Genomic DNA, 17,328 nt, shown 5'->3' on the forward strand with positions numbered 1-17,328 from the left:
TCAAAATCTATTTTTTGTTTAGTAACGGGCATTGTAAGCACTTTATTTAGACAAATTCTCAGTATTTTGATTTTTTTTTTCTCAGATTCCAGGTTTTCAAATAGTTGTATCTTCGCCAAATATTGTCCAATCCTAACAAAGTACAGTATACAGTTATGGAAAGCTTATCTATTCAGATTTCAGTTGATGTTTAAATCTCTGTTTCCAAAAATGTACTCTTTTGTTTTGTGGTCCGGGTCATAAATATTGTGATTAAAAACATGGCTCTTCAAAATAGTTTAAATAATGATTTATTATTTAAACTTTTAATGTCTGGTTAGCATATTCAAATTGTTGTATACATAGTTTTTCTCAGCACAAGTTGCTTGACTACTTAAAAGCCTATTTATTTTCAAACATTATCACATGCTAATCTGGCCTGCGACCTGTCTAGAGATGTTGACGGAAAATGTTGTGATCCTTATCGGCCTATTATTCATTAACACTTTACAGTAAGGCTCCTTTTGTTAACATTAGACAATGAAACAAGTAAAATATATGTGTTGGTTTTGTTTTTTAATCGTGGCATAAAGTAAAGCCTAAAGTTAACACTTGCCAAGCAATAAATATGAATAAAATTTGTAAATTTTGTATATTTAATCAATAAATAATTACGGTAAAAATAAATATATTACTATATAGCATAAAATTATTTATTTCAATTTGTTATTTTAATATATATTTTTTACATTTATAATTTTATTTATTAAATAATTAATATTTATTTAGTAATGTTAGTATTGATATTTTTTTCATTATTTAAGATTTCTTTTCAAGTAATCTGATGACGAACTACTTGTAAAGCATTTATCAATCCAATGTATGTTAATTACTTAATGTTTAATTAAATCAAAAGTCTTAACTAAAGAGGTTCAGTTGTATAACATTAATAAAGCGCCTTTAGCAAATATAGCTGTTTCTGACTGTTAATGTTAATAATGCAAACATTTGTGACCCTGGAGCATAAAAAAGTTGCACAAGTATATTAGTCAAAAATATATATTTTTTTAAATACAAGCGCAATAGTTAAAAAATAATTTTATTGATTATGGATTGAAAATATGGATTTTTCTTTTATGCCAAAAATCATTAATATATAAACTAATCCTGTTCCATGAAGACGTTTAAATAAATGTCCTACTGTAAATACAGTTAGGTCCATAAATATTTGGACATCTCCACAATTGTAACATTTTTTGCTCTATACACCAATACAATGGATTTGAAATGAAATGAACAAGATACACACCTAGCCATGGAACAGCTTAGAAGCTAACTGTCCAATTACTTTTGGTCCCTTAACAAGTGGGAGGCACATATGCAAACTGTTATTATTCCTACACCATTCACTTGATTTGGATGTACATACCCTCAAATTAAAGCTTACAGTCTGCAGTTGCAAATGCAATGAAAACTCATTGTAAATTTTTACCTACAATTCTTTTTGATACTAGCAATTTAATTGAGAAAAAAATTGTCTCTTCTAACAATGTACCAAATGTAAACAATGCAACAAGAAAACCTAAAGCCGTCACATGCCTACCACCCACAAACTAATGCTAAATACCATTGTCAGTCTTTCTATTCCAATCTTTCAAGCCCTCTTCTCTGTCAATATGATTCTGTACAGTGGCAGTAAAGTGTGCCAGATCACGGTAGTTGGTCGTCTGCAGCGTCCTTCAAACCTTAGGGAAGAGCTGAAAAGCAGCGAGACAGACAGATACAAGCGTTCAGCAGTGCTCCCTGAACCTCCAGGCTCCTTTACCTCAGCACTCCTCGGCCTCTCTGACAGTGAATGATTTGTGTGAAGTCAGCAGTAATGTATCAGTGGTCTGATGAAAGGGAGAATGAATAGTAAGCAGAGCAGAGATGAGCGCTGCCTTTGTACCAGACAGCGGGGACTCCTGGAGCGAGAACTTCCTGCTGCTTTCACCCATGTCAGCGTTTAATGTCCTGATGTATATTTATAGTCCACATCCTCCTCCTGTCCCCTGTCCTCTGCCTCCATATGCTACTGACACAAAGATCTATTTTTAAGGAATAATTCAGCCCAAAATCTAATTTTCTGTCATCGTTCATTCTTAGTTGAAATGTAAACGTATTCTGAGGTGGTGCGTATTTCATTACATTTCCATCACCATACACCAGGTTATCAAATATGCACGATACCTTATTCAGAATAGGGATAAGGTGCAGATATGAGGTTTTACAGAGAATTAAGGATCCAATGGAGTTACATTTAGTCCAGCTTGATCAGCTTGACGAAGAAACATAGCTGCTTTACATGCTTTGAGGAAATTGCCTAATTTGTATGAAAACGTGTGATTTTAAAAAGATGTCCCCTTAACCTTTTAAGGCCCAATGTGTTTTATTACATGGATTTTAATTTCACTTTGCTATTTGGGCTTATTGGAACCTATTTAGAATAAAAACCTAAGTATCAGCTTTTAATATGATGTACTTTTAGAGAAAAATGGTGTCCATATATTTGGACTCGAGGTCCAAATTTAAATAAAACACTTTTTTTCTGACTGTTTTTTAATGCATATTCACATAGTATGTGATGATTCATGTGAATTCATGTGTGATTGTATGAAAACATGCGATTTTAAAAAGGAAGCATACCCTCAAACCCCTCATATGAGCAAATCATACTAAAATGTACAAATGACATCATACAAATTATGCATTATGTCACTGGGCTTATATTTCATATTTGGGCTTATTGGAACCTATTTAGAATAAAAACCTAAGTATCATCTTCAAATATGATGTACTTTTAGAGAAAAATGATGTCCATATATTTGGACTCGAGGTCCAAAGTTATATAAAACACTTTTTTCCTGATTGTTTTTTGATGCATATTTAACATATAATTTTTAAACATGTTTAACCCATCAGAGAGTAAAAACATTTTTTTTTTTTATTGGACAGTTAAAAATAGTGTTTGAGATATTTTATATGCTGCAAAACAGTTGCAGGATGACACTGTATGTCTGTAACAAAATATAAAACATTAAGAGTATTTTAAAAAGCCACTTAAGAGCTAAAATGTACTGTCCATGTATGTGGCCACTAACCCCTCTCCCAAACCTACCCCTCATTGGCAGATGAGTTAAGTTACAGTTATATTTAGTCCAGCCCGTTGTCATGAGAAAAGTAACTATTTTATATGTTGTCGGAAAAGGCTAATTTATATGAATTCATATGGTTTATTGTGTATGAAAACATGTGGTTTTAAAAAGGTGTACCCTCAAACAACAACCCTAAACCTACCCCTCATTGAGGGATGAGTTATGTTAGAGTATTATTAGAGTTACGTTTAGTCCAGCCCGTTCTCATGAGGAAACGTAACTATTTTACATGCTGTCAGAAAATTGCCTAGTTTGTATGAAAACATGAGTTTTTAAAAGCATGTACCCTCAAACCCCACCCCTGAACTTACCCCTCATTGGGGGAAGTTACGTTAGAGTAATAATAGAGTTACGTTTAGTCCAGCCCGATTTTAAAAGAAAGTGTAACTATTTTGTGTTGTCAGAAAAGTAGCTAATTTAGATGAAAATGTGCAATTTTAAAAAGGTGTCCCTTAAACCCCACCCTAAACCTACTCTTCATTGAGGGATAAGTTACATTAGAGTAACAATAGAGTTATGTTTAGTCCAACCCGATCTTATGAGGAAAGTAACTGTTTTATGTGTTGTCAGAAAAGTGGCTAATTCGTGACATTTGTATAAAAATTGGCTTTTCAATTTTTGAAAAGGACACGTGAGATCAAGCATATGAAATTTGGCCTCAAACCCCATACCTTAACCCACCTCATTGGGGAATGTGTTATGTTAACTATAAAGTTACGTTTAGTCCAGCCTGATCTCACAAGGAAACGTAACTACTTTACAGGCTGTCAGAAAACATGTGGTTTTAAAAACGTGTCCCCTTAAACCCCACCCCTAAACCTACCCCTTATTGAGAGATGAGTTTTGTTAGAGTTACATTTAGTTCAGCCTGTTCTCATTAGGAAACGTAACTTTTTTACGTGTTGTTAGAAATTGTTGTTGAAATTTTAAGAAGGAGGCGTGCCCTCAAACCCCACCACTATACTGTACCTACCCCTTATTAGGGAATGAGTTACATTAGAGTAATAGTAATTATATTTAGTCCAGCCTGTTTTCATGAGGAAATAAAACTGTTTTATTTGTCAGAAAAAGTTTCTAATTCATACAAATTCATATGATTTAATTAATATGAAAATCTGAGAGTTTAAAAAGGAGGTGTACGCTCAAACCCAACCCCTATAAAACTACCCCACATTGGAGGATGAGTTATGTTAGAGTAATAATAGACATACGTTTAGTCCAGCCCGATCTCATGAGGAAATGTAACTATTTTACTTGACTGAAAAGTGGCTAATTTGTACGTATTCATATGATTTAATTTGTACGAAAACGTGCGTTTTTAAAAAAGCGTACCCTCAAACCCAACCAGCCTGATCTTACAAAAGAAATTTAACTATTTTACTTGTTGTCAAAAAAGTGCCTAATTTGTACAAATTCATGTGATTGTATGAAAACATGCGATTTTAAAAAGGAAGCATACCCTCAAACCCCTCATATGAGCAAATCATACTAAAATGTACAAATGACATCATACAAATTATGCATTATATCAGAACATTATGAATAGCTGTGAGATGACTATAGTTTAGTCACATGCCAAATTTCATTTGTTAAATATTTGCAAAACAATATTTGCCTTTTTTTTCAAGCAGTGACACTGTATTAACAGTATATACTGTCTTTAACGTTGATCCTGTTCCCTGCCCTCTGCACAGATCTGTTTTAAGGATTTCACTCTACAGAATGTTGTCTGTGCACTTTTAGCTAAAGATGATGAATTATACTGTTTTCTTTTTAATTTTGATTTTCAAGAAATTATTATGTAATTATTATGCTTGTGTGTGTGTTTTTCAGGATTCAGTCGAAACACGAGCAGTGTGTCCCCTCATGGTTACGTACCCAGCACAACCCCCCAGCAGAGTAGCTACAGCACTGTCTCTACCAGTATGAATGGATATGGCAACGCAGGCATGACCACGCTGGGAGGATCACCAAACTTCCTCAATGGCTCTGCTGCCAACTCTCCTTATGCCAGTGAGTACTTAACCTCCTGTCTGCTTTTCACTTTCTTGAAAAATGGCCAAAACTCCGAAAAAGGTTTTGGCTGCAACCGAAACCGCATACTTCCATACTATATAGTATGCTAAAATCAGTATGCATTCAAGTAGTATGTCTGAGTTCATAGAATTCGAAAATCAGTATATGAGAAGTACCCAGATAACCTACTACTTCTGGCGAGATTCTGAAGTGCGCATCCCATGCATGCTGCGCTATCCCATGATGCCACACAAGAGAATTCATGGATGGGAGTGAAGTGACGCAACTGATGCAAGTACAGTAGGTCACACGACCATGGCAAATGGCGAATGTAGTACGTCCGAATTACATTCATACTGCTTACATTCATACTGAATAGAACGTACTTTTCTAACGGCCGAGTGGTATGATTAAGTTCAAATGTAGTACCTACTGAGTAGTAGGCAGTTTCGGACTCAGCCTTTGTCTTTTTAGTTTAGTTTAATGTTAGCTCCTAACATTAAGCTTTCGTCGACTTACAAGTTAGTTAGTTACATGAGTGCTCAGTTTTTCTGTCATTTGACTAAAATTTTGTTATAAACATGCCAAACATACTCCTTGAATATATAACATTTTACTTTTATTACTTTTTTGTTTTACAAAAGGTAAACTAACAGTAATAGTTTTATGGGGGAAACCATAAATTAAAAAAAATGCTTTCTGTCTCAGTGTATGTACAGAATATTAAAAGGCAAGGCAAGTTTTTGTACAGTTGAATTCAGAATTATTAGCCCTGCTGAATTATTAGCCCCCCTGTTTATTTTTCCCCCAATTTCTGTTTAACGGAGAGAATATTTCTACAACACATTTCTAAACATAATGGTTTTAATAACTCATTTCTAATAACTGATTTATTTTATCTTTGCCATGATGACAGCACATAATAATTCACTAGATATTTTTCAAGACACTTCTATACAGCTTAAAGTGACATTTAAAGGCTTAACTTGGGTAATTAAGTTGGAGTAAAGAGGCAAAGTTTTGTATAATGATGGTTTGTTCTGTAGACTATCTAAAAAATATATATCGCTCACTGGGGCAAAACATTTTGACGTTAAAATGGTTTTTAAAAAATGAAAAACTGCTTTTATTCTAGCGGAATGAAATAAAACAAATAAGACTTTCTCCGGAAGAAAAAATATTATCAGACATATTGTGAAAACATAAAAAATAATTCTGACTTCAACTGTATATTTCCCATTTTATACACAATAGTAATTTAGTAATTTAATGGGCTTTACATAAACAGAAAGATAAAAAGAATCATAAAATAATCACACAATAAGTATACGACATGAACACATCAGAGAATCAAAAGGATTAAAAAGAAAGAAAGAAAGAAAGAAGGAAGGAAGAAAAGAAAGAAAGAAAGAAAGAAAGAAAGAAAGAAAGAAAGAAAGAAAGAAAGAAAGAAAGAAAGAAAGAAAGAAAGAAAGAAAAGAAAAGAAAAGAAAGATCAATAGTGCGATCTATCTAATGTAGCACAGTGCTCATTTGTTAAAGGCACAGCTAAACAGATGTGTTTTAAAAAGATTAACCAGTTTATAATAGATAATAAATAGTTTATAGATAATAATCAGGAATATGACTTCAGCATCAGTTCAGTAAATAAAAGATTCTGTAGGATCATGTGAGTCCAAAGACTGGAGTAATGATGCTGAAAATTCAGCTTTGCAATCTCATTAATAAATTACATGGAAATTCATTTCAGAGCATAAATTCTTCCGTGTTTTGACGTCTTTCACAAACATTAAGAACTTTTAACAGGCGCAAATGTTTCAACTGTACTGTATGCTCATTACCCCAGTGGATTCATGCATACTACACGTAACCTAAACATTAACACATCTTACACCTATATCATATTTCGCCCAGACCACCAAGTGAGCAAGTCTTACCACTGGAAACAAAAAAAAGAGCTCAAGTGAGAAACGCATTAGATCAAGTCACAGCTATACAGAGTGTGTCTCTTTAAGAGCAGAACTAAAATCCCAAGCACTCTTTTCTTCAGTCATGATCAGACGCTGTCTATAATGCTTAGCCATTCGTATAACACCAATCTTCTGGCGCGGCTTCTAAATTAAAGCATCTTAATTAAATCAATAAACTAATTGCAGGAGAAGCAATTCAACTTCGGTACTTTGATTCCGAGATGTTAACAAGTATTTTAACAGGCTCACTGACTCCGCGCTGACACTTTCAATCAATGCGAGAGAGCAGGCTTTGTGGCTCCAATTTTCATTAATTGATTAGTTAGGCCTTCATAAATGGATTATGACACTATCAGGAGAATTTACTTGGGAAAGTGCCATAAAATTTAAGCGCAGAATAATAACAACAATAAAGGTAGAGCAGGATATAAGAGAGCAGCTGAAATACGACGGGAGTAATTGTAAAATCGTTGAGGGGGAAAATGCTCTTAGGGTATTAATAGACAAAAGGAGAGGCGGTGGAGACGGGGCAAGGGGGCGAACCGGCGCTAATGTTGTTCTGAGAAGAGCAGACGAGGATCTGCAGAGCGCTCCTGAAATGTTTACAAACATTTTATTAAACTCCTCACTCCACAACAAATCATTTCAATTTAATGTTATTTAGAAAAAGGAACACACAGAAACAGAAATGATAGCGGAATTCACTGTATAAACAACATTTGTTATAAACGTCAAGCCTAAATGAATTTATTTAAAGCAAAACTGAAACTAGCAGCGTGTGGGAAACGCTCTATACATCATTCAACACCAGTCTGAACGTATGAGGCCTTTGCGTGTTTTGCTTCCTTGATGTTAATACACTGGCTGGCCGGGCTGTTTGGATTTAAGTAAGCAAATACTCACGACTGTATGATTGGATCTTTATTGCGGTGATTAATATGTCTTTGCCTTGTATGTTTTGCATTTGTTCAACCCTAACTGATGCGGTGTGAAGCTTTTTATTCCTTAGTGTTTGCTCACCCTCAAGTGGTTACAATCCCTTAGGATTTTTGTTTTTTTCTGTTGAACACAAAATAAGATATTTTGAAGAATGTTCTAAACCAAGACTCACATAGTAAGAAAATAAATAGTGAAAGTTATGTTGGTTACCAGTTTCCAACATTTTTCTAAATATCTTCTTTTGTGAGAAGGAAGGGTGAGGATGACAGAATTGTCAGTTTTGAGTGAATTATGTTTTTAAAAAGTCATGCCAGAAAACAGATCCACGCTAAAATGTAAAAACGTAAAAAGCTTCAGTTTGATGTGTAAACTGGAGATTTTTTTCTTTCTAACGTGTGTTCCTCATGTTCCTCAGGACATACTTATGATTTGTTAGAAGAACCCATGATTTATATTGTAATGTAATGCATGAACAGCCAAGCTACACAAATCCCAATTTTTTATGTACTTGGTTGGAAGACAAATTGTCCAGTGACATAAACCATGCTGAATGTATTTGGGATGTACTGGAGTCGACTTTACAGAATCTATAGTATTCTACAGCATATCCATTATTAATTAAAAATGAGCCATGATGGTTCTATTTGGGTTGTGGTTAAACTTTAAGGGTCAGAATCTGAGAAACTTGAGGGGTGTTGAATTATGATTTATGATGTTCCTTTGTTATTGCCAGTATTAAAGATTTAGTCTTTGTTTTAACTTTTTTTGACGAGGTAGTGTGTAAAATAACTTTGTTTTAAATGATTATAGAGCTTTGCTTGTATTCTGGAAAATACAGTATTTCACATATACAGTTAAAGTCAAAATTATTAGCCCTCCTGTGATTTAGTTTTTTTCTTTCATAAAATATTTCCCAAATGATGTTTAACAGAGAATTTTTAACAGTATTTTCTGTAATATTTTTTCTACTGGAGAAAGTCTTATTTGTTTTATTTTGGCTAGAATAAAATATTTTTTGATTTTTAAAAATCATTTTGAGGTCAATATTGTTAGCTCTCTTAAGCAATATTTTTTTTAGATTGTCTACAGAACCAATCATCGTTATGTACAATGACTTGCCTAATTACCCTAATTAACATAGCTAAGCCTTCAGGTTGCACTTTAAGCTGAATACTAGTATGTGGAAAAATATCTAGTCAAATATTATGTACTGTCAACATGGCCAAGATAAAATAAATCAGTAATTAGAAATAATTTATTAAAACTATTATGTTTAGAAATGTGTTAAAATCTTCTTTACGTTAAACAGAAATTGGGGAAAAATAGTCAGGGGGCTAATAATTCAGGATGGCTAATAATTCTGAACTCAACTATAACTGTATTGGACAAAATAGCTGGTTTTACCAATAATCTAATATCAATAGTTATTGTCATCATGCCCATTTACATCAATATTTGCCTCTACTATCAAATCTGGGTGTGCTTTAGGTCTGTGTTCAGTCCCCCTCCATTGTGTTGATTATGGAACTCTGAGGTTTGCTCTGGCCAATCCTAAAACATTTCCCCTCTCGTTCATTCCTGTCCCTCAGTTGTTCCTTCCAGTCCCACCATGGCCTCCTCCACTAGTCTTCCCTCCAACTGCAGCAGTTCCTCAGGCATCTTCTCTTTCTCTCCGGCCAACATGGTGTCTGCAGTCAAACAAAAGAGCGCATTCGCTCCCGTCGTGCGGCCCCAGGCCTCACCGCCACCAACCTGCACCAGTGCCAATGGAAACGGCCTCCAAGGTGAGTCGGGCCACAGAATATACAGTTTGACCTTACCCCCCTCCCCAAAAAAGGGCAAGCAAAAATGTGAAAATCTGACTGAAAGTAGATAAGTAGTATATAAGGATGAAGAAAAGTGAAGAAAATCACTATAAAAATGTGTTTTTGTTTTTAAAAATTTACTGTAATCATTACATATTTATATATACAAAATGTAAAACTGAAAATTAAAGCTGCTTTTAATGTTTTGATGCTTCACACCCTTGACTTTGGCCCATATAGTTCAAAGAGTGGGTTAGATGTTTTTTAAAGAAATCTCTTTCACTCACAAACAGAATTTATATGATGAAAAACATTGATTGATTTGATTGGTTGATTGATTGATTGATTGATTGATTGATTGATTGATTGATTGATTGATTGATTGATTGATTGATTGATTGATTGATTGATTGATTGATTGATTGATTGATTGATTGATTGATTGATTGATTGATTGATTGATTGATTGATTGATTGATTGATTGATTGATTGGGTTATTTATTTCACTATTTCAAAATCATTTTTCATCAAAAGGATATTCTGGCAAAATGTCATGAAAAAAAGCTTAATGAGGCAAAACTTTGATTTGAACCATTATATATATGTGTTGTTTTTATATATGCATTTTGCCCTGCAGTGTTATTTCTAAATGCTCTTTTAACAAAAGTAGTGTTTTTCTTTTCTCAAACTTTGAGTTTCTTTGTTCTGTTGAACACAAAATCTGATGTTCTGAAGAAAGCTGGAAACCTGTGAAAATTGACTTTGAAAAAACTTTACTATAGAAGTCAATTCTAAGCAGGCACAGGATGTCAACATGACCTCAGATTTTTGTTTTACCCCAGTGTTGTGGGACGTAGCTTTTTTTTGGAAAATTGAAATTGGGTTGATGCCAGAATTAGGTCAACGTCAATTAAGGTCAATTAGGTCAGGTCAACGTCAATGTCCAACAACAGACATTGTATTATTGTTACTTTCCAACACAACCTAAAAACAACAAAATATCAAGGTGTAATGATGATACAACTTGATGTTGTATGAACATTACCAATATGATGAATATCAGACGTAAAATTTTGGTTGCCACACCTGAAAAATAAATGCCAGTATTTGACGTCAATATAAAGTTGGTTTAAGATGTTGGCTCAACATTGCGCTTTCCAACACAGCCTGAAAACAACAAAATATCAACCTCTAATTACATTACAGCTTGATGTGTTGACGTTGCCAATATGAGGTCTATCAGGCGTAGTTTTTGGTTGCCATACCTGACGAATAATTGTCAGTATTTGACATCAATTTGACATTGGTTTAAGATGTTGGCTCAACGTTGGATTTTCCAGCACAACCTAAAAACAACAAAATATCAAGGTCTAATGATGTTAGTACTTGACGTTGTGTGGAAGTTACTAATATGACGTCTATCAGACGTTGGATTTTGGTTGCCATACCTGATGAATAATTGTCAGTATTTGATGTCAATATGACATTGGATTAAGATGTTGGTTCGATGTTGCACTTTTCAACGTAACCTTAAAACAACAAAGTATCAACATTCAATGATGTTACAGCTTGACATTGTCTGGCTGTTTTCAAAATGACGTCTATCGGACATTTTATATTGGTTGCCATACCTGATGAAAAATAAACCTCAGTATTTGACGTCAGTATGACATTGGTTTAAGATATTGGCTCGACATTGCACTTTCCATCACAACGTAAAATCAACCAAATATCAACATCTAATCAATTTACCGCTTGACGTTATGTTTACGTTACAAATATGACGTCTAAAACACATTGTATTTTGGTTGCCATATCTTTCCGACACAACCTAAAATCAACAAAATATCAATGTCATTTCACGTTGTTATTGGTTGTCATATTGATGTTGTCCTTTGACGCTGGCGATCTAAATCTAACCTAATATTAACATCTTGTGATGTTTTGTGTCTGCTGGGAACTCACAGGTTTTCAGCTTTCTTCACAACATGTGTTCAACAGAAGAAAGAGACTCATAAAGGTTTGGAATCACTTGAGGGTGAATAAATAGAATATTTTTTGGGTAAACTATCCCTTTAAGAGCTTAAAAAGTGCAGTGATGCAGCTCAGTTTTAAACCTGAGCTCCAGAACATCTGATCTACAACCATCTAACGTTTAGACAGCTGTCAGTTTTGTCCTAACTTGCAGTAATCTGTTTTTTGCATTTGCTTCTCTGACCCAATTCTTCTTTAAAAAATAACTCTCTCTCTCTCTCTCTCTCTCTGTTTCCTTCATCTTCTTCCCCCTGCTTCCTCACTGCTTCCAGTAGATCAATCTTTTGTGGACTCTAGCAAGTACTCGACCGCCAGCTCCCTGCAGGGACTGGCCTTCTCCTGAAGTATGTTACACCTGTCTCACACTCTTTCTTCATCATCCTGTCTTTCTGTCCATTAAGCCATCCATCAGCATGACTGTCAGAGCCTCCTCTGCCTTCATCCGCCCTCGTTCTCCTCACTTGTGCTCATTCGCAAGGCCATGTGTGTTTCATTTCCTGCCTGACTTCCTGTTTCCTGTCTCACTGATACTCAGAGTTTGCTGGTGGCTGTGGAATGTAAAGTTATAAGGGGTTTGTCAGATACTAATGTACAAAGTTAGGTAATGTGCACTTCTGAAAACAGATTTTTTTTTTATGAAAAACTGATGTTTATGCTCAATATAAATAAAAATTAAGCAATGCATAGTTTTAAAAACTGCAAAATGCAAACTTTTCACTGTTGAAAGTAAAACAGAAAAATATTGAAAACACTTTTTTAACATTTTATTTCATTTAGTTTTCCTTTTCATTTCTTTTAATAAATTATAGTCTATTAAATTTTATTTTATTTTTATATTTTTTTACTTATTTTCTTTTATTAACAACTTTTAATTAATTTATTGTTTTTTTATTTTATTTATTAAAATTTTAGCTTATTAAATCTATCATATTTTTTCATTTAATTTTCCTTTTCTTTTCTTTAATTAAACTATTGTCTATTAAATTTTATTGTATTTTATTTGAAATATTTTGTACTTTTTAATTTCTTTTTTCTTTTCTTTTCTTTTATTACATTTTAGTTTAATATTTTTTTTATTTTCTTAAATTTTATTGTATTTTATTTAAATAATATTTTTTTTACTTTTTTCTTTTCTTTTATTTAATAAAATTTTAGTTTATTACATTTTTATGCATTTTATTCTATTTTTTATTGTCTTTCAAAATTTTAGTTTATTAAATTGTATTGCATTTTATTTTAATATTTTTTCTTTTTATTTTCTTTCATTTATTTAGTTTTTCTTTTTATTTAGTTTTATTTTTTATTTTAATTTATGAAATTTTATTTAATTTATTTTTATTTTTTAACCAAAAATGTCTGATATAGAAAATTAATGCAAGTAAATATGTGAATAAAATAAGGTCATGAAAATAAACAATGACATTTCCTCATTTTGTTATTTTCATTATTATTGGTATATATCCTTGTAATAGCAGGCTGCATAAAACCACTTGTGTGACACAAACAATAAAATTAAAAATTAAAATGAAATACAAAAATAAGAACATTTCCAACAATGCTTTTTCTTTCTTTCCCTATACTGTTTTGAGAGTCCCCCAGACCGTAGCACGTTACATAAAACCGCTTGTGTGACATCTATAAAGACCTATGTTCAGTGTTATCTGAAACAAAGCCATAATCCTCTTCCTGTGATTTATGACAATTACTCCACGTATAGCATTTGGCCCTGGGTGTTGATCTGAAATATCTAGACATTCACCGTGAGACAATATTAAAGTAATTGAGCGTTCGAGGCAGACATCTCTTATCTGCGAGCGTGGAGTGCTTCCTCTCCGCATGTTGATATGCACTCAGCACTCTGACCCGATGACCGATTGTCGGTCACCACTCATTTTTTATTTCACCCCCCCATCCCGCCTCGTTCCAAATGAAGCAGAGACACTCAGGAAATAACCCAGGAATTAGAGATGAGGGACCAGAGAGAGGAAATCAATAGGAAGCCAATATGTTACATGAAAAATCTGGTGGCCTGCTGAATGAGGAGAGTGATAGAGAAAGAGAGAGAACGATCTGGCCTATAATGAATATAAGTGATAGCACTGTTTGACTGAACGCTGTTTAATGTTTGAGAACCAAAATTATTTATCCAAGCTAAAGCTATTCTTGTTTAAGTGTTGGCAAGCATGTTAATTTGGGTCTGACTGTGTATATACTGCGTGCAGTTTTTTTTATTAGCATAGCTGTTTGTTTGTAATTTGTCTTGTAAAAAAGATGGCTGCCTAAATGTGCGTAGGTCCCCATAGGCTCATGAAGTAAACACTCAGTCGCTCATTGAAACACTGACGAAGTTATATAAAAGCTAAATATAAAGACGGTAAGATATTTTTGTATTATATGTTTTCTAAGATGTGATCTTCGAATATGCAAATAAGTCACTATTTCGTTTAATGTGTGCCAATTTAAATAGATTTCTACTACAAAAAATCTAAAAAGTTGATTCAAAAATATTGTTTAATTCAGTGTTTCCCAACCCTGTTCCTGAAGGCACACCAACAGTACACATTTTCAACCTCTCCCTTATCAATCACACCTGAATCAACTCATCAGAACATAAGAGGAGACTCCAAAACTGAAGTTAATGTGTCAGATAAGGGAGACCTCTGAAATATGTGCTGTTGGTGTGCCTCCAGGAACAGGGTTGGGAAACACTGGTTTAATTGTATTTAATTATAATTACATTTAATTTACATAATTTTTTAAAACATATTGCTAAATAGAACCCCTTTAAGTTCTAAATAGAACCTATAAAAACCTGTAATGGGTCTCCAGCTGTTCTTTGGGGTGTTCAGTGTGTATATAAAGTCCCTGCAGGCACAGTACGTCACCATGATGTTATATTGACGTTGTACTCCAACATAGCCAACGTCGTGGGGATGTTTGATTTTGTTTGAAAATGAAAATCGGGTTGACCTCAGAATCCAACATCAGGCTGACGTCAATGTCTAACATAAAAATCAACCAAATATCAATGTCCAATCATGTTACACCTTGACGTTGTGTGGACGTTACCACTATGACATCCATTAGACGTTGAACTTTGGTCTCTTTCAAACACAACCTAAAATCCTCCAAATATCAACGTAATTTGACGTCATTAGTGGACGTCAAAATAACATTGTCCTTAGACGCTGACTAGACGTTGAATTGTGGTCACCTGACGTCACAACCTGAATCTAACCTAATATTAAACATCTTATGATGTTGTGTCCCTGCTGGGGTAGTACTATATAGGTGCAATGCACTACTAAAGAGTAGGGAGATAATTATGATATAGAATTACATTTGATGATGAGTATTATTTGACAAAAGTATCATTCAACAAAACAAAGGATTTCTTTGGTGGAGACCCTGTCCGTAGCTTGATTTAGAAGCTTTTAGATCCAGCTATAACTGCGGAGGATGAAGGCCGGGCGGAGCCTTCCCCCCTGGACAGGGCCAACCTGATGGTGGTGGTGAGGGTGGTGGTTGAACATCTGTGTCAGTACCTGCAACCAAATAAATGAAATGAACGGACAGCTTATATATTCCTTGTGTCTCTTGGCTATTAATTGGAACTAATTGTAATAAGTGATGTGGCATTAGGTATTAGGCTAAATTGTCCATAGTGTATGTGTGTGAATGAGTGTGTATGGATGTTTCCCAGTAATGGACTGCAGCTAGAAGGGCATCCGCTGCGTAAAACATATGCTGGATAAGTTGGCAGTTTATTCCGATGTGGCGTCCCTTGATTAATAAAGAGACTAAGCTGAAAAGAATATGAATTAATGAATGAATAAATAAATAAATATTAGAGTCAATGGAAGGGCGGCATGGTGGCTCAGTAGTTAGCATTGTCGCCTCTCAGCAAGAAGGTCGCTGGTTCGAATCTCGAGTGGGCCAGACATGCACTATAAGTGAATTGGATTAAGTGTATGAGTGTGTGTGTGTGTGTGTGTGTGTGTGTGTGTGTGTGTAAAGTGACAGTGTATGGGTGTTTCCCAGTACTGGGTTGCTGCTGGAAGGGCATCTTTTGCGTAAAACATATGCTGAAATAGTTGGCAGTTCATTCCGCTGTGGTGACCACTGACATTTAAGGGACTAAGTTAAAGAAAAATGAATGAATGAATGAATGAATGAATTGTGAGTGAGTCAAAGGATTTTACTAAGATGATTTGGGGAATTTTCTTTTGTCATAATTCAGAAATGATTCTGATGATTCTGTGACTAGACAAAATAAAATCACATTTTGCATTTATTGAACAGATTTTTTATATAATCAGGCAAAAAACAATAAATATGAATACATGCCTCTGTTAAACCGCACAGAAATGCCACCTAACCCAGCCGGGGCTCAAACCAGTGACCTTCTTTCTGTGAGACAACAGCGCTACCCACTGTGCACCCTTGTCACCCATAAAATATATAAAGCGTGAATAAAATCTACAAACACAAATTGATAAAGTTTGATAAAAAAAAGAGAAAACAATTAACTGAAAAAATAATTTATAAAAAAAAAACTAAAAGCCCAAAATCGCTGCATGAATTTTTCTATATTATTTTTGTCTGATGTGTCTCTTTTAAATAGCATGTTTTATAAAACTATCGAATCTGACTGGATTATAGTGGATTACACCAATGAATGTCATTTGGCGGAGTAAAAATAGCTAACAACTGCAGGTAAAGCGCTCTGAGTTTGTCCTCTACGCTCTTGATGTAAATGCAACTGTAAGAATATCCTGAACATCTCCAGCTTTGCCCTCATGGGAGAGAAGCATTAGCTAATGCGTTGCGAAGCCGTCCTATAGTGTTATCACTAATTGGATTGATGAATTGTTCATATAATGGCTCCCTGATGGGGAGACTGATATACAGCCTGTAAAGCAAGTCACTATTTATCCTGACAATGACTCCAATTAAACACGGACGACCTGCAACCTTATGTGGATCATACAGAATAAAGATTATCCTCCGCCACTCGCAGGGAATTCTACAACCTTCTGATTAATGTGCGGCTTCAGCGTGATCGAAAGCATGGTGAATTATGGGATATTTGACTGCCTTCGTTAGGCCTCTCCATTGCTTCTTCTCTTGATTGAAGCCATATTTCTACCCTGTGGTTTAGATGTGCTCCGTTGGCACTGTTTTTAGTTAACCCCTCCATTTGAACAGTTTCATTTTTAAAGGGATAGTTCACACTTCTGTCATCATTCATCCATTTTCCTTCAGCTTAGTCCCTTTATTCATCAGGTGTTGCACAGTGGAATGAACCGCCAATTTATCCAGCATGCGTTTTACACAGCGGATGCCCTTCCAGCTGCAACCCAGTACTGGGAAACATCCATACACAATCA

The 17,328-nt window shown here is 34.4% G+C and overlaps 1 protein-coding gene across 29 annotated transcripts in view; it reads left to right on the forward strand.

Moving 5' to 3' along the window:
* The window catches only part of ebf1a (EBF transcription factor 1a), a 269,550-nt gene that overhangs the window by 247,295 nt on the left and 4,927 nt on the right, over positions 1 to 17,328 (forward strand). For 13 of the 29 annotated variants that reach the window (XR_015506850.1, XR_015506851.1, XR_015506848.1 and 10 more), the window contains 3 exon segments: positions 5,007 to 5,186; positions 9,688 to 9,882; positions 12,211 to 12,282. Coding sequence is in view for 25 of the 29 variants with exons in the window: in XM_087280643.1 (XP_087136769.1) it covers positions 5,007 to 5,186; positions 9,688 to 9,882; positions 12,211 to 12,281 (446 nt within the window). In the remaining 4 variants the exon portion in view is untranslated. 29 annotated transcript variants of the gene reach the window in all.

This window comes from Danio rerio, chromosome 14 (assembly GCF_052040795.2).
Source record: "Danio rerio strain M-AB ecotype USA chromosome 14, GRCz13ab, whole genome shotgun sequence".
In the NCBI taxonomy this organism is placed as follows: domain Eukaryota; kingdom Metazoa; phylum Chordata; class Actinopteri; order Cypriniformes; family Danionidae; genus Danio; species Danio rerio.